We start from the raw sequence: 22,270 nt of genomic DNA on the forward strand, positions 1-22,270 counted from the left end.
ACATTTTAATTTGTCCAAACCAAAATATTTTCTGCCATTGATTTAAAAAAAACTAAAACGCTAAGCAATGTCCTGAAACAGCTGGTCACTTTAACAACTGTCACTCAAACAGGAAGAAAGAGAGCATTTGTTTGGGACTGTTTTCAGCGTGGCGGATTGATCCACATTTCTTTCACTGGTGAATATTTGTGGCAGCAGGAGTGTGTGTATGTTTGATTGAGGGAAAAATAATGGACAGTGTGTGCATGTGTGTGTTCATGGCGACGAGGGAACATGTCACAACAATGGAGCTCTACAGAGGAAGACGGTATTTTAAGGACTGTTTTTTATTCAGTTTGGATTTGTTGATAGTGAGAGAAACATCCTTTCTCTTTCTTTGTAATGGGTCTGCACACCACAGCTGGGAACACAAAGTAGCATGGACACTAATGCCCAGTCTGAACTATGAGTGGGAACGAAGAGTGGGCGAAGCTGTAGAGTGGCGGGGCTTGTCTTAAGAGGCAGCAGCCGCGTTAGATTAAGGCCACATTTTATCTTTGTAAAGAAAAAGAAGAAGACTTGTAGCCAAACAGGGACTGGGAGATTTGTCCACTCCATATTTACTGTAACAATGGCCTCATCCTGGTTGGAAACAGCAAGAGAACGCTAGACAAGACAGTCTGCAGACAGACACAACAGTGATAGCAATAGACCAACTAGTGTGTGTGTGTGTGTGTCTAGCCAGTCTGGTATATCTTCAAATGAGATCAGTGCTTATTGACTGAACTCTCTTATCTCTAATCTGTGGGGTAAATTGCCTCGGTTGCTGCTTCTCTTCTCGCTCCCCTTTCTTCCTGCGCTAGTGACTCCCCTCTTTACGATCCCATCAGACACAGCAGGCACAGATGCTATTTACTGGTGGGGGAGTTTGCGTGTGTGTGTGCGTGTGTGTGTGTGTGTGTGAGAGCGTGTGTGTGTGTGCCTGGATGAGAGCGAGTGAGATTGGTGTGTAAGCGAATGCTAGGGTGTATAAGGGAGAGTTGCCTGTGCTGCTCTTAGCGTATGTTTCCTCAACATGTGTGTGAGTGTGTACACGGCGAGACCATTCATCTGCCCGTATTTCTGGCTGATATCATCCTTATGTTAAAGATTCACTTCCGAGTTTGGTTATAGTGTCCAATAAAACACTGGGATTTCCTCCCAGAAAATTGACTGTTTCTGTTTTTGTCACAAACAGCACACATGACTGACAACACTGTAAACATTAATAAACACATTTTGATTCACACTTCTAAATGTTGCATCTGAATGCTCCTCAGTATATGCTTTTATTTGCGACTAGGAGTCAGCTGGGCAGAATTTGGTGAGTAATGGAAATATCATTTGAACCAAAACAAAGATAACTCCCACTGAGTCTTGTGTCGCATCACCAGCTAACTAACTAACTAACTAACTAACGATAACGTGATTAGGTAATGGTGTGGATTTGATGCTCTTAATGCCACTGGGGAGTTCTGGCCACTGGGGGTGCTACAGAGCAACGTTTTGATAAGCAGGCATACATTTTAAATGTATTGCACACTAACTCAAATGAACTAACATTGCCTTTTACAGAACTTCCAAAACTGGGCATCGCAACTATTTCTGGCCCATGATCTCATCTATTAATTGTTAACAACCCGGATTTTATCCTTGTGTCATGTGAATTTCAGTGGCACATGTAGTTCTATTCTACTTCAAAGATAAATGCAATAAATGCATCCATCAAACTGCAAAACAATTATCGTTATCTGTCTTAGTAACTTTATGAATCTTCTGCTACCCATCGTGTGCATCAACTGAGTCCAGCTAGGTACTGAGACAACATTTACCGACCGGTTACATTACGGGGAGCTGGGGTTTTGATGCAGGTTGGAGGTTATTAAGTTGAGCAGACTTATCAAGCTGCTTCTCTATACCAGCCTGACAACCTCATTAAAACACACTATACATGGGAGGGGGGTCACCTTGAGAGTCAATCTCCCAGCAGAGAATGAGAGGAAAACCGACAGAAGAACTAGTCCTGACTGCAGATGATACTAACGACTTTTAAACTGAAATGACTGACCTGAGCATCTATCCACTGGCTTTACTGCTCTTTTTGGTGCTTCTCTCCTTTCTATTGCTCTTGAATTAGAGCCCGGGGTGACAACTCATCCCCCTGGAAACTAATCAAACTGAAGCCATTGAGAGATCTTGTGTTTGCATTGAGGATCCCACATTTCGTTTTTTTACTTGACATCCAATAAGACGGTCTGAGGCCGTTTCATTGTGGGTGAAGGGGAACATCCCAGATCGTTGTCTGTCTCCAACCTGTTCCCTCAGAGAGAAGACGCATGCCTGGAGACGGGGAGGCATGAACTAATAACACTATTAGTGTTTCCATTTCAGCCAATCTTTACCAAAGCACTCAAAACACTCTGGTGAAACTCCTGCATTAGATCACTATCAATAATATCAAAATCAACCTGTGGACTTACTGGTGACCTGCAAAAATGTTAATTGGCGGTTGGTATTTTGTTAAAATCTTTATCACACCAAGAGTGAATGACACAGCCAATGCATGGTTTCAGTAGTGGCTTTACGTATTGGTTTAAAACTACTATTATTAATCTACTAGTATTCTATTCTATATTTCTCAGTATTTTAGTAAACATGTCAGCTCTTGTTTTCAGAGGTATTCTGGTCAACATATGTGGGGACACAATGTACAGTAATGGTACATTTGGCCAACATTCCTGTGTTGAATCTAATTGCTTTGAATATTTGTAATGGGGCAGTCACTAAACATGCCCCTTTAGGGACCATACCGGACAGTATAGAAGAGGGTCTGGTCTGGTCCATGAGAGGTCAAGCCAGCTTCGCTAGCATTCAGCCATCTTTAGCAAATGAGATGCATCTGGTGTGCTAATTGACAGCTGATTCCTAGTGTAACAAACAACCAATCAGAGCCTTGCCGTTAATATTCAGAATGTGGACATCCACTTCCTACCTAGCTACATCCAAGAAAGAAACTGTGCCAGAAAAGTGTTGGTGCAAAGGACAGATGTGTAAAGGTTGTTGCGACTTACTGAACTATTGAAAAGACAAATGTATTTGATCAATCTGAAATAAACTTAACTGATCATAGCCACTGTTATACTAGCTTCCATGTTCACTGCAACTTTAAAACGTTATTAAGATATATTTGTATTGTGTGAGTATTACAACTAAATTCAAGAGGATCACAACCTCCCATCTGTTCACCAAGGGGTCAAACATACTCAGTTTTCCTACATATGCATAATGAGCAAATGCGGGATTAGTGCATAGCATGAGCAGGACTTGTCGAGACATGAAACAGAAATAATGTGCTTTTCTCCTTTAAAGCCATTCAGCAGTAATGGGATACCTCCTGCCTCTGGCACTAGGCCAACGATCAATGGGCTCTAATACAATGCAGCCTATTTTTGCAATGGCTGTCATAGCTCTTGCTTCACACCCTGCTAATACATCACTTCCTCCTGCAATAATATTCAGTAATACATCACGCTCTTCCTCTCACCTTCTGGGTTTCACAATGCATCACTTCCTTGTAGCGATTTGTTGCAGTTTCACCCCCAGCTCTGAGTCCCATTACGCCGGTCTGAAACTCAGCTCCCTTTATTGGCTCACTTAGAATGGAGCCAGTTCTCTGAGGGGGTGGAATGGCTGTATCATTTACTTAATAAATCCAATCGGAAATTTGTTGCTCAAACTGGAATTGCTGAACATTAGTGTTTTTAATGTAAATGGGGGAAATGACTAATTAAAACAATAAAGATAGGGGAATGAAATTAAATTAAAACTAGCGCAAAAGGCCACCCCGAAGGAGCTGAGTTGCGGACCAATAACTTGAGAGAGGAAAAGAGTGAGATGGAGGGAGACTAAGAGCTACCCATTTATACTCTTTCCCTCCTTTGTCTTCATTGACTGTTGTTGTCTTGTTTACCACCACACACATGTCAATACAAATACATTCAAGTCAACACAGAGTAACAAAACGTTCTTTTCCAAAATAAGTACATTACATCAATAAATGACAATGTGTACACTCTGTAAATGAGGCAGCAACTTCACAGTGATTCTGGAGTTTCAGGGTCACATGTGCCACCTGGAAGCATTTTATTTTTATTTTTCCATGAAGAGGGTGAAGATGGTTATTTAGTCATTTCATTTGTTGCTGTTTTTTGTGTCTGTTTTGCGGGGAAGGAAAGGGGGCGTGCCTCTCTCTTTTCTAGTAGGGAGTGAAGCGACTGCACCCTCCTCTGTAAAGGCTAGCCTGCAACATCAAAGATGAAAAAGCTCCAATCAGTATTCAATGTAGAACCTTTGTAATATTAATATTGAAATGAACTTCTCTCTTTCCTCCAAAGAAACGTTCCTCCCTTTTCCCACTTGTCTCTGATTTAATTGAGGACATTTTGTGCACTAGGTAGTTGGGGAATTTGTGAAGTAAAAGACGGGGATTGTGTGTGTGTCCTTGTTGCATGTACTGGATCGTGGATTTCTAAGTTAGTTTATAGTTTTTTATACTTGATAACATTCAACCAAGTATTACAATAAATTGAGCAAAATAAACATGAGTAAGTCACTGAATCACGGACAGTTCCTGTCATCTGTTGCCAGACACAGCTGAGACGAACACGAGACAACCACCACCGTCTGATGAGACACCTGAAGCCACATATAATAATAATAATAATAATCCATTTAATTTATATAGTGCTTTTCAAGATACTCAAAGGCACTTTACATTATACACCATAGACACATCTACGGGGAGCAATGCAGGGTTAAGTGTCTTGCTCAAGGACACATCGACTAGGGTGGGGATTGAACTGCCAACCCATTGATTGAAAGACGGGCATGCTAACTACTGACCCATAGTCGCCCCACATATGTCAAACACAGAAGCCTAAATATCTCTGAAATGGAACACCGGTTGTAAAAACCACCAAGAGACACAGTACAAGCTAAGTGAGCTGAAAAACTTCATTTAAGTTCACACGATGGAGACATTTAACAAGCTGTCCAGTGAATCCACAACCAAATAATCACAAATAATCACAATACACAATTGCTCCATGAACCATCCTGGCTTGTTTCACTGTATACACAGCAGATCAACAAGGGCATTAAATAAAAAGGAATAAAAGCAAAGTCATTTTATTTTTAGAGATGTTCTGATAACATGTTTTCCTTACAATACAGAGTCAGATACCTGCACTTACATATTAGACAATACCAATCCAATACCAGTTTAATAAAAACATGCCGCCCTTTTAGTGTGCCACATTTAAACTATATGATAATGGTATATCAAATTGATACCTGCATCATAGGCATCTAAAGTATTTGGTATCAGAAGAATCTTTTTTTCAGACAAAATCACGATGGTTCTCTTTCCCTCTGCGTAGATGAAGAGAGACTGAGGGAACATTGTCTCTCTATCTCTCTCCATGCTCTCTGTTCAGACCAACCTATTTGCCAGACAAGAATGCTATTTGTTTTGTTATAATGCAAAATACTGTTGTGTCAATAAAGCTATGAAGGTATTGTTCCATCGTTAACTTCAAGAGTTAAGCTAAAGATCTTGGTTATGACTCACTAAACAGGTGAGCATTATATTTGCAGGTCTGTGATGGGACGGCAGACTCTGGTCTCCTGCCATCCGACCTCTACCTGGCTGCATGCCATAGAGGACACACTACTACTTCCTGCTTTGACAATGCATGTTAGCATTGGACGCACATTGTGAGGTGTGGAATAGTCCAATGTGGACAGAATTAGCTGAATACCTGGAAGCTCCACACAAACGTTAGCACTGTGTGGAAATATGCAGCGCCTCATTCATACCAGCAAAGCCCCCTTTATGGAAAAACACCTGGAATCTATAGCGTCACACCAACTCAGAGACTTGGTAACCCAGTCCTGCCTGCGTTTCCTGCAGCCACATGGCTGACAACAACATCATCCCACAAGAGTCGGCCAACCTATTCCAGAATGTGACATCTTGTCCAACAGGACCTGAAAGAAGCGCTAATCAAATTTAACCAATATTTTCTCTTTACGTAGAAAAATAGAACTTCCTACAATAATCACACAAGGCAAGGCGAGTGGATTCATTAGGATCTGAAATTATTCTCATCTGAAAAAAAGTGTTATCCAACCAATAATTCTGCCTTTATCAGTATTACCTTGACCTGACACGTTTGTCCTTGTTTGGGGCTTAAGTTCAGAATGTGAGATATCACACAGTTTAAGATCAATGCAGTGTTATGTCTTAATTTGAATGAGAATACACATTGGTAGTGTTTGGATATGGGAGAGTGGGGAAAAAGGGAGGAGTAATTTGAAGACAAAAGAGAAGAACGTGTAGAGTAATAAGGAGGAAAACAGAGGCCACTGCTTTAATTAAGTAAATGAAGAGGAAAAAACGTCGTAATTAATGAAGGCTTTTAGCTAGCAGCTGCACTAGGGGAGGAATGGGGGCAGTTTGGGGGGGATACAGAGGGGAGGCGGTGGCCCTTTCCATCTTGGTCAACACAAGCAGGTCAGCCCTCATCTCGTCTGTCCAAGGCGCTGCACTGAGCAGCAGCTCCGGCTGCAGCCGGCTTGCCACTGAAAACTTTAATTCTCCTATTTTTCCTCCTTTTGTGCTCTATCTTTCTTTCCTACTTTAATCTCCCACGGCACGTTGAAGCATTTACTAGATGGTCGTTAATCTTTGGAGGAAGTCCCTACACCCACAAAAGAAAACAAATTGTACTCTCAGTTTCTCCCCCATCTACTGGGGTGCTCTATTTCTTTTTTTGGAAATATATATATTTTTTTCATCTTTGATGTTAGCTGCAAAGCTAGCTAAAAACAAACATTAACCATTCGACTCTCCCCCTTGCAAAATTTGAAGAGACTGTTTTCAGTGGGGGGGAATTCTTAGTCTCGATTGGATTTGAAGCAAGGAGCTTACAGCCAATGAAATTGAATGGGGAGTTTGAGAATAAGGCAATGTCCCTTTTTCATTTACTGAAGTGGCAAAGATTCACATAAAACATTAAAATGGTCTCTCAGAGGGAAACACAACTCACAGGAACAAGTCGAAGAGTAAAAATAGGTCTAGGTTATTATTATTATCAAAGCCTGTCAGCAAGTTATTCATTTACTGCTAGTAATTCAGTTCATATGAATATTTGAGTACACCTTAAAAACCTGTGAAATGGACATCCATGTGTGTACGTGTGTCATACAGCGGGGTATCAAAGACAACAGTGTGAGGATGCTGCACCAGCTCCGGTTCACCAAGATGCCACACACATTTAGTCAGCAGCTAAGAAACTGGGAACAGACTCACCATAGTGCCCACACTGTATGTGGCTGCAGGACCAATCGCATGGTGATATGGGTCTGCTGTTGCATAGACTCTGCCATAACTACAGAGGAGAAACAAGGTACAAACAGGGTTTACTGTGACAATATAGTAGAATGACCTTAAGTCGGACAGATGAAGCACAACACACTCTATGAATGTATTGCAAACATCAGGGCCTGCATTCATCAAGCATGCCAGTATTCGGCTCACAAGCTTTTCCATGTTGGTGTCTCATAAACTGTCTGCACCTCCTTAGCCCCATATGTAGCGGCGGGCGCACTGTATGCTGATGGGGATTTGAGGCTTTTTGGTGCCTATACATTTGGGAATGTGATAACTGTAAGCCCCACAGCTAAGCAAGTGGGCGTGTGTGCTGTGAAATGGGGAAATGAGTATCTCTTAACTAATTAAGGGATACTCAAGGGGCGCTTGCGTTGGCACTGTCCATGGTACTGAAACCGAGCCGTTGAGATCAATAGACAGACAGAACACGTCACGGTTTCTTAGCCTGCTTGCTTGTTGTGGTAAATAGAACTTTCAGCCCTGTTTACCTTTCCTCCCATTGTAGTAATCCAGACAGACAGGAGACAACAGGAGGGAGAGAGAGAGAGAGAGAGAGAAAAAGGATATTGTGACCAGGTTGAGGGCCCCCAACCCAGTGCTTGGGAGTGACTGTGCTAAGGGAAGATTAGAGGTGTGCTCTACTTTCGACGGTTCTAGGAGGAGTGATTACAATTCAAACATTATGAAATTACTTTTAATGTTGCATTTATTGAACAAACTCATTGTTATTTTTTGACTTCTATATTATATTTCCAGCACTTCCCATAGTTTGGACATATATAATCCTGAATGTATCTCCTGAACAGTTAGCGTAGGTTAGGCTTGGCAGCTCAGGAGGAAGTTTCTGTATGTGAGGCCGTAGATTCATGATCAGAATGACATTTTGACTTATTCCCCAAACATAAAACTATATGGATTCTTTGGACCAGTACAAATCAAAAGGGAATTTAATCAGTTGGGAAATACTCTGTTAATTGTTTCCTCCTCTCCAACTCCAACCAGCAGACATAAACCTTGTGCATGTTGGCTTTGATTGAATAGGTTTGATAATGGATAGGGAGTGCCAACCAACCACAATGAGTATGCATGAGACACATAAGGTATTGGGTCGTCGATTTTAACTGGGGTCCGAAGGAGAGATCTATAATCATTTCCTCCTCTCACTCACGCTAAGAACTATCCTGGGATGAAAATGCAATCGATGTGTCTCTATAAATGTACGTTGTAAAGGTGAGAGTGTGTGATTGCAATGATTTGTTTTACCCGTTTCAATTTATGAGAAAAAGGGGACAAGTGTTTTATCTTCTAGATGATGGGGAGGGATTGCAATAAAAGTAACGTCAGCCGAAAAAAAGAGAGCGAAAGATAAGAAAAGAAATGGGCAGAGTGATGAGAGTAGTAGATGGCTGAATGGTGGGAGAAATGAGATTATTAATAAAGAGAAACATGATGTTGTGGTGGGGAAACAGAGACAGACGGCGTAGGGGGAAGAAAAGCAAATATAGGATTGAAAACATATCTAGAAGCAGGAAGCTAAAAGAAAGAAGGAAATACTTTTGGAGAGAGATATGGCATATTTTTCTGATGGTGTCCTACACCTTCCCCTCTTCTAGGCCATCGTCTTCTTCTTTTACCTCCTTCTCCCCTCCTCCTCTTTCTGTGCCCCCTGACTAACATCTCCCCCCGTATCTCTCTGTCTCCTGGGGCTTACATTCCAGTCTTTTCAACAGCACTGGCTTGGAACTAATCCCCTCCCTCAACGCTCCTCTCCTCTCTCATTCCATCCCTCTTTCTCTGATGCCACCAGACCACTTTATTTATATTCCTCTCTTCCTGTCTGGTTTGTTTATTCTCCCCGAAGAGTAAAGGGAAGCCAACGTAGGTCTGGAGGGCAAAGATAAGAGGCTGGGGCGGGGGGGTGGGGGACACACTGCTATGTGTGAGCCTATGTGTTACAGAGGGAGACCTAAGGAAAGGAAGGTAGTGGAGCGTACATGGGGGGAGGAAGGAAGGAAGGAAGGAAGTTGTGGTAGTGTCTAGGGCTCTACATGATCAATTGCTATCATTGTTTTATTAGTCTCAGTCCAATCTAAACAGTTTAAGGAAACCCTCTTTCTTGTGGAATGGTGTGGGACATATGTTCCTAAATGAACACAAATACATGTCCATACATTTTCTTCAGTATCAATAGTAATCCAGTAATTGTTGTCTTCAGTAGAATCGAACAGTCCAGGAGCGACACACAGCAAAGTGTGTCGCTCCCCCCCCCCCCAGCCTCTCTCCCATTTCCCCTCAACTCTGCCTCACCTCCACCTCACCGCCTGGTAGGCTTCCCTTTCAATCAGGAGAGCTTCAAAAATAGAATGAGAGAGACACAGTATAAGAGCTGTGTGTGTGCGTGGAGGGGGATATATACTGCAGCCACAAAGAGAGAGGGAATGTGTGAGAGGAGAAAAAGCAAGGGAGTGAAATAAGTCTGGTGGAGAGGGACGTGCCCCCTCACCTGCTCCACTCCTCTCTGCCGTGTTCATAATCCTCCGAGCGCAGCGTTCGCTTCCTGCCTCTGATAAATCTTACATTATCGGGGGCCTACAGGCTCCTGCTGTGGCTGTTTCTTATCGGCCCTGACATGCTCAATCTCCCTAAGATTAGCTCCCCAAGCACCGTCATGCACACACACACACCTACTGTAGACAGCAGTGGCAGCGGGTGTACACAACACACACATGTTTTTCTATAAACCAATATCACTTTCTGGAGGGATCACTAGCAGAGTGCGGGCTCCCGGAGGGCTGAGCAGAAGGAGGGGGGTAGCAGCTCTGGGCAGGAAGGGTACCAGTCCCTGGAGGTTCAGGGATCAGAGGTGAGTAGGTGACAAGCAGGTCCAAGGCGAATGACAATGGAAAGATGGAGTGGATCAAACTGCTGTCTCCTGCCTCACACATACTGCTCCACAGCCCCGTGGGAGGATGTTAAATGGTCTTTAGTTCTGCTCATCATCTGTCCAGGTGAGCCTCCGTGGAGTTCATCAGGCTGCGTACAGCGTGACAACATCTACTCCTGTGGCCTGAATCGCAAGGCAACATGAATGGCCCAGCCAGCTGTCTAATCTCAAAGCTGGCTTACTGTTAACCGAGGTAGATCGCCATGGTAACCTCTGCTGGGGGCTAAGCTGCTCCTGACCAGGTCAAGTTCAGAGGACCAATCAGATTACTGGACACATTCAGCCATCAGTACGGAACCCAACTTGGACAAAATACTGAGTTCACAACTTAGAGCAATAGATACATTTTTATGGATCTTACAGCCATATGTCCATGCTGGGTATAAAACAGGACTCCTAACAGAGCACACACCAGTCCAATACATAGCCATTATAGTTACATATTAATTGGTTTAATATGACTATACTTTAACACATTGCATTCTCATTTCTAGACTAGTGAGCACACTCATTTATAACGTTTCTGTCAATATTTATTCCTCCTCTTTCTACAAATGATTCTATTCTAAAGAACTTGCACTGGAGGCGTGAAGAATAGACGATAATGCATAAAATACTCTCTGAACAGAAGGAGTGGATCTCTGCAAAGGTTGAAAGAAGTAATAAAGTTTTGGTTCTGACTAGTTGCCCCTGTGCTGCTGTGCCATAAATATAGACGCAGCCCAACCCGATCTGCATAACCTGATTGGATGATGCCTTGATTCGCTCCGAAAAATCTGGTTACTTTTTGCTGCATAACACTTGCGTTTATTGTGTAAATGAATGTGGCAAAAACCTTTCAGTTTAAGGAAATGAAAATCAGTGGACTAACTGGGGTTTTAAATATATATATTGAGGATTCAGCAGGTTAGAATTATTTTATCAATTGTTACTATTTTTGAGAAGGACTCTCAAATAAACAATTTACAATGCAGTGTAAACAGAGTACCTTTAAGTGACCCTCAGAAGGAAGAAGGCTGCCAACATACCTGTCACTGTATGCAGCTGTAGCAGTACCAGCTGGCTGGGCATATCTGTACGCTGCATACCCGCCCTGAGGAGAGACAGAGGCGTTCAAAACCACCTCAAACCAACATGCAGCTGAGTAAAGTTGACACATTTAATCAATTGCTGAGGACACATTATCTTCTTGATTGATCATAGTGAAAACCCCTCCTGATGAATACATTAAAATACATGAAATAGACTTGACTTACATATATTTCTGCTCCATAAAAGCCATCCTGGTAGACCACACTGTTGATAGAAGATGTCACGCATGAGGTAAACTGAGATGGTATGGCGTTTTAGTTAACGATCTGTTACACTTTAAGAGACTTAAAGGTACTTTGAGGAACTTTCATTTGTGTTAAATCTGGCGGTCCCAGTGGACAAAAACAGTAGTGTTTCCTAGAACCAGAGTCCCCTTTTGGAAAATCTCTAATTTTAATGCAGCGGGTTTTAAACAGTCTGCCCTTCTCAGTCTTGGTTCTGGTTCTCCTGTGCCTCCCTTGGCTTCCAGCAGAGCAGCGAGGAAGGAGTAGGAGGAGAAGCTGCTGCCGGGAGCTGAGCTCTCCTCCTCCCACCGGAGCTCCAACTGCAGGGCGAAGGCTGCAGCCCAATTCTGGGTCTGTCTGTGGTGGGCTGGTCTCTGCCGGAGATCCCGATGTACTCTCAGCTTAGTGAGTTTCTGGTGAACCTACATGACTCTATGCTGAATCCGAGCCGGTGGTACCGATGACGAGCATTACAAATAACTACAGAGAAAAAGACAATCTTCTCTCTGAGGGTCTTGTTTACTCATGTGGAGGCACCAGTATTACAATGAAAAGTTCCTCACAGTAACTTGAATTGTGTTAACGAATGTTCGGGAATGTCACTTCATTCAGTCGGGGTTAGGATCCCTGATGTAGTTTGTGAACGAGGACAGGGGCAGCAGCGGTCAGTGTACATAAGAGTGCCCCACATCTGTAAATGTGGTGTTACATCACCTTCTGCCCAATAATCACTTGCTCTGTTTTCCTTTTCTCTTGTAATTGTGCTTTATTCCCAGAGAGAGAGAAGTAGGTCATGTGGTAAAAGAATGAAGAACTTATATTTGCTGTTTGTTTGAATTATTCAGAAGTAAAGCAGTTATTTCTAGTATAATTTCTGGAATAGAGAGTAACTACCCAAAGCATTTGTACCTAAGCACTAGCTCTTTTTTTGGGAGGGGGGCTGTATTCGTTAGTATGCCAATGACAAGAGTCTCGATGCACAGTGCAGACAAATGTCTTCCCTTGAGTCCCTTTCCCTTGGTTCTTCAGCATTTAGGAGTTATGTGACGCACACCGCCATGTTTAGTATAAATACTTCACATGGTCTTCTTTGTAAATTTTAAACTATGAACTGTTCAATACAAAAAAAACTAATCACAGTTAATGGCTAATTCAGTTGTTCCATGTGGTCAAACGGCACCATTCATCCATTATTCTTTTCTCAGCCTCCTGCCTTCATGCTCTCTGTCTCCATCTGCATTTTCTCTTCTTCTCATTTTCTTTCCTTTCAACGCTAACACACTCTCTCAGACATCTATTCTCTCTCTCTCTCTCCATGTCTCCCTCTTCACGTTCACTAGGTCTCTCGCTCTCTCTGGAGCGGGCCTGCTGAAGTGTGCAGGGCAGGTCGTAGCAGTCCATTCACAGCGAATAAAGAATGACACATTAGAAAAAAGAGAGACAAATTCAGCCATTCTGGAATCAAAGAGCAATTTTCCGCTCTATTAGAAGGCATCCTTTTTGTTTTCCACTTGCCGTTCTTCTGCTACTGCATATGTTTATGTGTGAGTATGTATTCATGTGTGTGTTAGTGTGTGTGTGCATGTTAGCCTCGGTGTTTGAGTAACGCTGTGAATTCCATTTGTGCAGTAGCATGTTTTCAGTCTTGGAGACGTGTCATAAAGTGTTTATTTGATTACGTTTGTTTGTTTCAGTTGTGTGTGTGTGTGTGTGTGTGTGTGTAGGTGTGTGTGAGCAGGCACTTACGCTCCATAGGCAGGGATGGGTGGAGGAGGAGGTGCAGCACGGAATGTGTTGTAGACGGCGCGACCCCTCCCTCTCAAATGGGCCCCTCTGTAGGCCACAGCTGCTCCTGTACTGGGGTAAGGAAACCCTGTGACTGAGAGAGAGAGAGAGAGAGAGAGAGGTCAAAGAACAATAAGTTACAGCACTAAGCGGAGAATGCACAAAGAATAGAATAGCTGCCACTGATAGCAACCTGAATTGTCCATCATTTTAATTACATTCTTGGACCCTTACATGAGAAAAGGGTAAAACCCCTTTAACCTTTTGCACCGTCTCATGGCCCTTTGGGACACTACGTGGTTTGAGCTGCACATCACAGCTTGAGTTCTGTTTCTACCAGCACCACGACACACAGCTTAATGCGAGCCACTACTTCCAGGGCTCGACGTGCAAGAAGGGAGGACGCCCTAATTCTCGCCCTGATTCTGATTCTCGCCCTGATTCTCACCCTGATTCTCACCCTGATTCTGATTCTCGCCCTGATTCTCACCCTGATTCTCACCCTGATTCTCACCCTGATTCTGATTCTCGCCCTGATTCTCGCCCTGATTCTCACCCTGATTCTCACCCTGATTCTGATTCTCGCCCTGATTCTCACCCTGATTCTCACCCTGATTCTCACCCTGATTCTGATTCTCACCCTGATTCTGATTCTCGCCCTGATTCTCGCCCTGATTCTCACCCTGATTCTCACCCTGATTCTGATTCTCGCCCTGATTCTCACCCTGATTCTGATTCTCGCCCTGATTCTCGCCGGGGCTTCAGTGCGGCGAGTTTAAAACCAACTTCATGCTGCAGCCCGGCCCTGACTGTAGCAGCATGGATCTCCAGAATTATCCAGACGACACACCTACACTAAACCTGGTGAATGCTGTCAACAGTTAGACTTTTACATTTAATGTGCAGTCACACAATCAAGTGTCCATGTCTGGAAAATTGCTGAATTTAGATATGATGGTGATTTTTGTTTAATAAATACCGCAGCTCACAGGCCACACATATGGACGACAGTTTAGCCATTACGAGAAATAAGAAAGTGATACTTTCTATGCATCAGACAAAAGCAATATGGATTAATCCTGGTCTCTATCAGAAACTCTAGCGACCCATCAATCACCTTGTAGCCCCGCCCTAAAGCATCCCCTGCTTTATGGTCTATTAGACTCTAAATGGACCATCATTTATAAATGAACATCTGTATTGAAGAAGACTTGAAACTAGCGATTGAGACCATAAACTCATGTTTACAAATCACGTTGATCTAATGTGTTGACTTCCGATAGGGCAGAGCAACATATTCACAAAGGTGTGTGTGTGTGTGTGGGGGGGGGGGGGGGGGGGGTGTTTGGCAGCAGGGACACAAAGCAGATGGCCTGTATTGTTTGGAGAGGCGGATTCAGCCTAAGGCCATCCTTCATCACACACACACACACACACACACACACCACACACACACACACACACACACACACACACGCAAACACACACACACACACACACACACACACACACACACACACACACACACACACACACACACACACACACACACACACACAAGGGTCACCCCTACAGGCACGGGGTGGCATAGTGAAGTGATGTGAGCTGGTTTAGCTGAAGGTCCCTGTTCAACCTTCAGTCAACAGGGGAGCATGGCCTTCACACACACACACACACACACACACACAGACAGACAGACGGCGTGGCCCTCCTGGGGTGATCTCTAATTATCCACAGTAGTCTTTGGACATAGGCAGTTCACCCTTCCTAAAGGGTGGAGCACAGGTCATCTCTCCAGAGTCTTTTGTAGTGAGCAGCAAGAGGAGAAAGACAGGCAAATTACAATAATACTACACATGCATGATTTAGAAAACGTCACGCCCCCCTGCATATTTTGATTAGACACGAAATATAAAGTTTCAGACTTTCTTTAGGATGGTAATTGTTATTTTTTATTTAATTCTTGAATTATTCTACTTATTTAGATAACTCTATCATATTGCCTTTGAAATATGTTATTGATTTACCTGCAGCGGGAATGCACCTGTGAGAACACCTGGAACCAATGAGATGGCTTAGAAATCAGAGGTAGAACACCAAATAGGATTCAGGTTTGCTGTTTTGTGTGATCATCGTCTGTTTTGCTTCTGCATGTAGAGTTCCAACAAAGAGGAGCCTAGGAGCCTAGTTTCAGAAATTATATTAGCTCAGTTCTTATTTTGAATTGGAATAAAATAAATGTTATTTAAATTTAATTCACATCAATAACTATTTTATTTTATTCTTTACTTTCCATTTTGTGCTAACCCTACTTCCTTGTTACAAGCATGCTCCTTGTGGAGAGGAGTACTGTTAGCCTTCATAACCCTAACCCTAACCCAGTTATCTACTTTCGTACCTATTTATAACTCATGTCAATCTGAAGAAGTCTTACCTGTATGGGATTTGCACCTCTAAACCCTTCTGCAGACATTCAATTCAATTCAATTCAGTTTATTTTGTATAGCCCAATATCACAAATTACAAATTTGCCTCCGAGGGCTTTACAATCTGTACACATACGACATCCCTGTCCCAGGACCTCACATCGAATCAGGAAAAACTCCCCAAAAATAACCTTTCACAGGTAAAAAAGGGAAGAAACCTTCAGGAGAGCAACAGAGGAGGAGTGGAAGCTGGTTCCATAAAAGAGGAGCTTGATAACTGAAGGCTCTGGCTCCCATCCTACTTTTTAGGACTCTAGGAACCACGAGTAGCCCCGCATTTAGTGAGCGCAGCTCTCTAGTGGGGCAATATGGTACTACAAGCTCCTTAAGATATGATGGTGCATCACCAATCAAGGCTTTGTAGGTGAGGAGAAGAATTTTAAATGTGATTCTTGATTTTACAGGGAGCCAGTGCAGAGCAGCTAATACAGGAGTAATGTGATCTATTTTCTTAGTTTTTGTGAGTACACGAGCTGCAGCATTCTGAATCAACTGGAGGGACTTAAGAGACTTATTAGAGCAGCCTGATAATAAGGACTTGTAGTAATCTAGTCTGGAAGTAACAAACGCGTGAACCAGCTTTTCTGCATCTTTTTGAGACAAGATGTGCCTGATTTTTTAAATGTTACGAAGATGAAAAAATGCAATCCTTGAGATTTGCTTAACGTGGGAGTTAAAGGACAAGTCCCGGTCAAAGATAACTAGAGATTCTTTACAGTGGTGTTGGATGCCAGGGCAATGCCATCTACAGAAACCACATGACCAGATAATTGATCTCTGAGGTGTTCAGGGCCGAGTAAAATAACTTCAGCTTTGTCTGAGTTTAACATCAGGAAGTTGCAGGTCATCCATGTTTTTATGTCTTTAAGACATTCTTGAATTTTAGCGAGCTGGTTGGTCTCCTCTGGTTTGATCGATAGATATAATTGAGTATCATCTGCATAGCAATGAAAGTTTATAGAGTGTTTCCTGATAATGTTGCCCAAAGGAAGCATATATAAGATAAATAAAATTGGTCAAGCACAGAACCTTGTGGAACTCCGTGATTAACGTTGGTGGTCATTGAGGCTTCATCGTTTACAAATACAAATTGAGATCGATCTGATAAATAGGATTAAAACCAACTTAGTGCGGTACCTGAAATGCCAATCGACTGATCCAGTCTCTGTAGTAGGATGTCATGATCAATTGTGTCGAACGCAGCACTAAGGTCTAACAAAACAAGTACAGAGATGAGTCCTTTATCAGCACTAAGGTCTAACAAAACAAGTACAGAGATGAGTCCTTTATCTGATGCAATTAGGAGGTCATTTGTAATTTTCACCAGTGCTGTCTCTGTGCTGTGGTGTTTTCTAAATCCTGACTGAAAATCCTCAAATAAACTATTCTGATGTAGGAAGTCGCACAACTGATTTGCGACTACTTTCTCAAGGATCTTAGAGTGGAAGGGAAGGTTAGAGATTGGTCTGTAGTTAGCCAACACCTCTGGATTAAGAGTGGGCTTTTTCAGGAGAGGTTTAATTACAGCTACTTTGAAGGAATGTGGTACATGGCCTGTTAGCAAAGACACATTAACAATATCCAGCAGAGAGGTGCCAATTAAAGGCAACACGTCTTTAAGCAGCCTCGTTGGGATGGGGTCCAAGAGACAGGTAGACGGTTTAGAAGTAAAAACCGTTGAGGACAATTGGTCTAGGTTAAGAAAAGCGAGAAAAAAGGGAGAAAAGCTATCCAAATATACACCAGGGCATACGGCCGTTTCCAAGGCCACTCCTCTTGATGACAGATTGGCAGTAGTTGAGGGCAAGAGATCATCAATCTTGCCTCTAATAGTTAAAATCTTTTCATTAAAGAAGTTCATGAAGTCATTACTACTGAGGTCTATAGGAATACACGGCTCCACAGAGCTGTGACTCTCTGTCAGCCTGGCTACAGTGCTAAAGAGAACCCTGGGGTTGTTCTTATTTTTCTCTATTACTGATGAGTAATAGGCTGCTCTGGCATTACGGAGAGCCTTTTTATATGTTTTAAGGCTGTCTCGCCAAACTAAGCGTGATTCTTCCAGATTGGTGGAATACCATATGCTTTCGAGCTTTCGTGAAGTTTGCTTTAGTTTGCGGGTCTGAGGGTTATACCAGGGAGCAAACCTCCTTTGCCTCACTGTCTTCTTCTTCAGAGGGGCTATCGAGTCTAGTGTCATTCTCAGTGAGCCTGTAGCACTATCGACAATATGATCAATCTGGGATGGACTAAAGTTAGCACAGGAGTCCTCCGTCACATTGAGACGTGGTATTGAATCAAATGCAGAAGGAATCGCTTCTTTAAATTTAGCTACAGCACTGTCAGTTAGACATCTGGTGTAGAAACTTTTGACTAACGGTGTACACTCCGGGAGTATAAACTCAAAAGTTATGAGGTAATGGTCTGACAGAAGAGGGTTCTGTGGGAAGACCTCCAAATTCTCAATGTCAATGCCATATGCAAGAACAAGGTTGAGGGTGTGGCCAAAGCAGTGAGTGGGTTTCTGTACTCTGACAGAAGCCAATCGAGTCATTCACATCTCCAAACAAAAGCTATTACTTGTATGCTGCATTAGTTGTTCAAATCATGCTCCAACCTTTAAATTATGTATCACACTTTCAACCCTCTCATACTACCGTATATATCATTCCTGCATCCTTCAAGATGAATATTCTGAAATACTTGCTGTCCACTCCTGGTATATGTTAAATATATAGCCGTGGATGATTGTGATGTAATCCCCATGTGAATCTACAGGCCATAGCTGGTATCATACTTTTAATCTGAACGTATCAACACGGTAACATCCCTAGAGAGAAAGGTTGATATTGATTATAATGTTATTTTAGAGAGCGAGGTGCAGGAAAGAGAAGCAGAGAATGGAAAGCCTTCAGTATGGAGACATGAACTTCCTTCAAAATAAAATGGCCTGATATTAGTATTCCGTTGCAATTATGCAAAACGTAACTGCCCCTGTTCACAGTGAAGGTGTATAATCCATCACGGTGATGGATTACTAAATTAGAAGTCTTCAGAGTTGTTTTCTGTGCTGTTTGAAACTGAAATTACGTGAATGAATGCCCACACTGGTTTTGTAAAAGAGATTAAACATTATTTTCATGTGGTGCCTTGAACATGATCTGACCTTTAAGTTTAGGTGGGTCAAACAAACACAGCACTTTCACCCAGGAGACTGGTGTCCGCTTCCGTTGTGAAACAAGTCAATGTTGATTTATTTTAAATACGTACGTAGCGTGAATGATGTGACAAACATACCTGACTTAAGCCAAACCCTGAATTGTTTTACGAGCCAAGTAGTTTTGTTGCACTTTTGTTAAGTTTCAATTCACATGTTTCATGTTTTTAAAACAGCAAAAATAACCTGAGGGAAAAGCATTTACCTCCAAACAAAAGAGTACAGTTTAGTTGTATAGTGACGCCATTTTTGTAGGAGACCACGTATGTCACACTGTATGTAAGAAGTGAATGTATTCATGGTGACGTCTCCTCGTTGGTTTGTGAGCGATTTAGCAGTCGCCATCTTGGCTTTTCGCAATCAGTGGACAGAAGTGACAATATTTATACTGAGGAAGAGTGACGTGACAGTCTTTAGTAGCGACCTGTCAATCACAATACCTTGTGAGCCAGGACTGTTTGCTGTGCTGGCTCCTCATTGGTGGAACGAGCTCCCCATTGACATCAGGACAGCAGAAAGTCTCTACACCTTCCGTCGCAAACTAAAAACACATCTTTTTCGACTATACCTTGAATAGGGAAGGTAGCGCTGTAGTAGGACTTTAGTAGGACTTTAGTAGCACTTAAATGTATCTTACTGATAGCACTTTGTAGTTTAACTTTCTTGAAGAAATTGTACTTTCTTGATTCTTGTTGTTCGGAGTTGACATGTAATGTAATGTAATGTAGCCCCGCCCTAAAGCATACCCTGCTTTATGGTCAGTTTGACCATCATTTACTAAATGAACATCATGCTGTATTGAAGAAGACTTGAAACTAGAGATTGAGACCATAAACTCATGTTTACAATGTTTACAATATAGGGAATATATCAAGAGAAGTAGAGTCATTTATATAGACTTCTATACAACCAGAGAAGTCGCCCCCCTGGTGGTCAGTAGAGAGAATGCAGCTTTAACACATGAAGCATAGACTTCTATACAACCAGAGGAGTCGCCCCCCTGGTGGTCAGTAGAGAGAATGCAGCTTTAACACATGAAGCATAGACTTCTATAAAACCAGAGGAGTCACCCCTGGTGGTCAGGAGAGAAAATTGACTTCATTCTTCGGAATGGGAGGTTGCTGCCTGGTTTAAAGTCTAACTGGGTCTTTCATAACGCTCTTTACAATCTGCTAGCATTAGTTGTCTGCCAGTATACTTAAAAGACTTAGAAAGACTCAAAAGTAGCAAAGCATCTTGCCATAGACAATGTATGAGAGGAGAGTATACAACCTTCTCCACTGATGACCTGTGGGCTGAAAGCTCAAACAGATGCCAGACCTCTGAGAGGCCCTGGATATGGATGACTACACCTACTGTCTGCAGCAGCAGAGAGAAACACAACATGACTCAAGACTTCTGTCCCTGAGCACTGTGAGTGCTTAGGGACAGAAACACCCTGTCTCTCTCTTTATCCCCCAATCTATCTCTCTCTCTCTCTCTCTGTCGGGTGATGGAGATCCTCTGCCCTCTGCTGTTTCTGCCTCTTCATACTCTAACTACTTAGACAGCATTAATATGCCACACAGCCAGCACACAGTCCATTGGTGATATATTCTGAGCAAAAGATCAATTTACCCAAGTTGCCCCCACCTTCCCTCTCTTTCTTAATATCAGACATCCCTCTTTGTGTGTGTGAGTGTGTGTGTGCCAGCAGTTGGCTGCTTGTGTGTATATGCATATGAGTGAGCATGAGGACATGTGTATGTGCATGTTGGTGGTGGTATGACGTATATGAGTGCGATCTGATGATGAGCTATGGCTTGTGCACGCTACAGCAGTGCTGTAATAACCCATGAATCATGGCAGGTCCTCCGCCTGACAGCCAGCAGGTCCATAAAACAAACAAACAACAACATCCACTGATACACACATGCATGAAATATATTACACGGGCCGCATACGCACATGCATGTGTGTCTTGTCTGTTAATACGGCGTAGGAGAATTAGTTGTGATGTGAGCTGCGGTCAGTTACGAACCGAATTGATTACTTATTAGGATTATTAAATTGTGTTATTTAGAAAAGCGACTCTCATATGAGTGATTTAGTCATATTTGATGTGTATGTCTGTGTGTGTGTGACAGAACACAAGGCTTCATCATTGTGCGTCTTGCTAATCGGGCTTCAAGTCCATCGTCTGAAGAATTGAGAGATATTTAAGTGAATTAACTTCCTTTGCAGTGAGTACACACACTACAAGCTGACAAGGATGACATCAGTTGGAGTGTCAGAATGAGTGGCAATAAAAGTTGAGGAACTTCAGAAATGGATGAAGAGCCTGTTGAAAAGCAGCCTTAAGCACTTTTACAGGAATGGTTTTCCATAAAGATCACACTCATCCAGAGTTGAAGGGATTTCAAATGAGACATCTGAGTCCTTTGGATGGGACGGTATTGAAGCACAAACTCACAGAAATCCTTTTTTTTTATTTGTTATGTTAGAATATAAACTCTAACTGCGCTCAGAATCTGCCGCTTTCATAGTATTTGCATTGAAACTGGGGCTTAACTGACCAACTCCATTGGTCTTTTGTTCAAAACATATTGCTCTCTCATATCAAGGATATTGATTACATATCTATCATAGCATTTACATAATTACTAAATGCTACTGTAACTTTCTATTGGCAGACAGATCATGTTCAAGTATCAATAAATATGTCAGCCCAGAATCATTTCCAATGCGTCAAACGGATCAGCTTGGTCCGTACTCCTCGGCATCCGACACCAACGGGCATGAGCACCGGCCTTCAGCTAACGGCAGCACAGACACCCCGATCAGAGCTGCAGGCGCAAGACAAACACAGGACAGGAGGCAGCTGTTTGTGTCACATGCAAAAAAGTTGATATTGACATTTTGTCATGTCACTCAGTCCGTCAACCATGCTATTTTCCTCAATGTAACTGAATGGTTTTGTTATCTGAAGCTAACATCCCGTGAAAAAGGACGCATGTAACCAGCGCATATTGACACGCCACCCTGACCAGAAAACGTGAGGCTGGATGGTTG

The 22,270-nt window shown here is 42.6% G+C and overlaps 1 protein-coding gene across 2 annotated transcripts in view; it reads right to left on the reverse strand.

The window, feature by feature from the left end:
* Window positions 1-4,273: 4,273 nt before the first annotated feature.
* The window catches only part of rbfox3a (RNA binding fox-1 homolog 3a), a 172,037-nt gene continuing 154,040 nt past the window's right edge, over window positions 4,274-22,270 (reverse strand). For both annotated transcript variants that reach the window (XM_034559377.1, XM_034559378.1), the window contains 5 exons: window positions 13,478-13,610; window positions 11,672-11,711; window positions 11,444-11,508; window positions 7,391-7,469; window positions 4,274-4,318 (listed from right to left, as the gene is read on the reverse strand). In XM_034559377.1, the coding sequence (XP_034415268.1) occupies window positions 4,274-4,318; window positions 7,391-7,469; window positions 11,444-11,508; window positions 11,672-11,711; window positions 13,478-13,610 (362 nt within the window). The remainder of the gene's footprint in view (window positions 4,319-7,390; window positions 7,470-11,443; window positions 11,509-11,671; window positions 11,712-13,477; window positions 13,611-22,270) is intronic.

Source organism: Cyclopterus lumpus, chromosome 19, assembly GCF_009769545.1.
Source record: "Cyclopterus lumpus isolate fCycLum1 chromosome 19, fCycLum1.pri, whole genome shotgun sequence".
Classification (NCBI taxonomy): domain Eukaryota; kingdom Metazoa; phylum Chordata; class Actinopteri; order Perciformes; family Cyclopteridae; genus Cyclopterus; species Cyclopterus lumpus.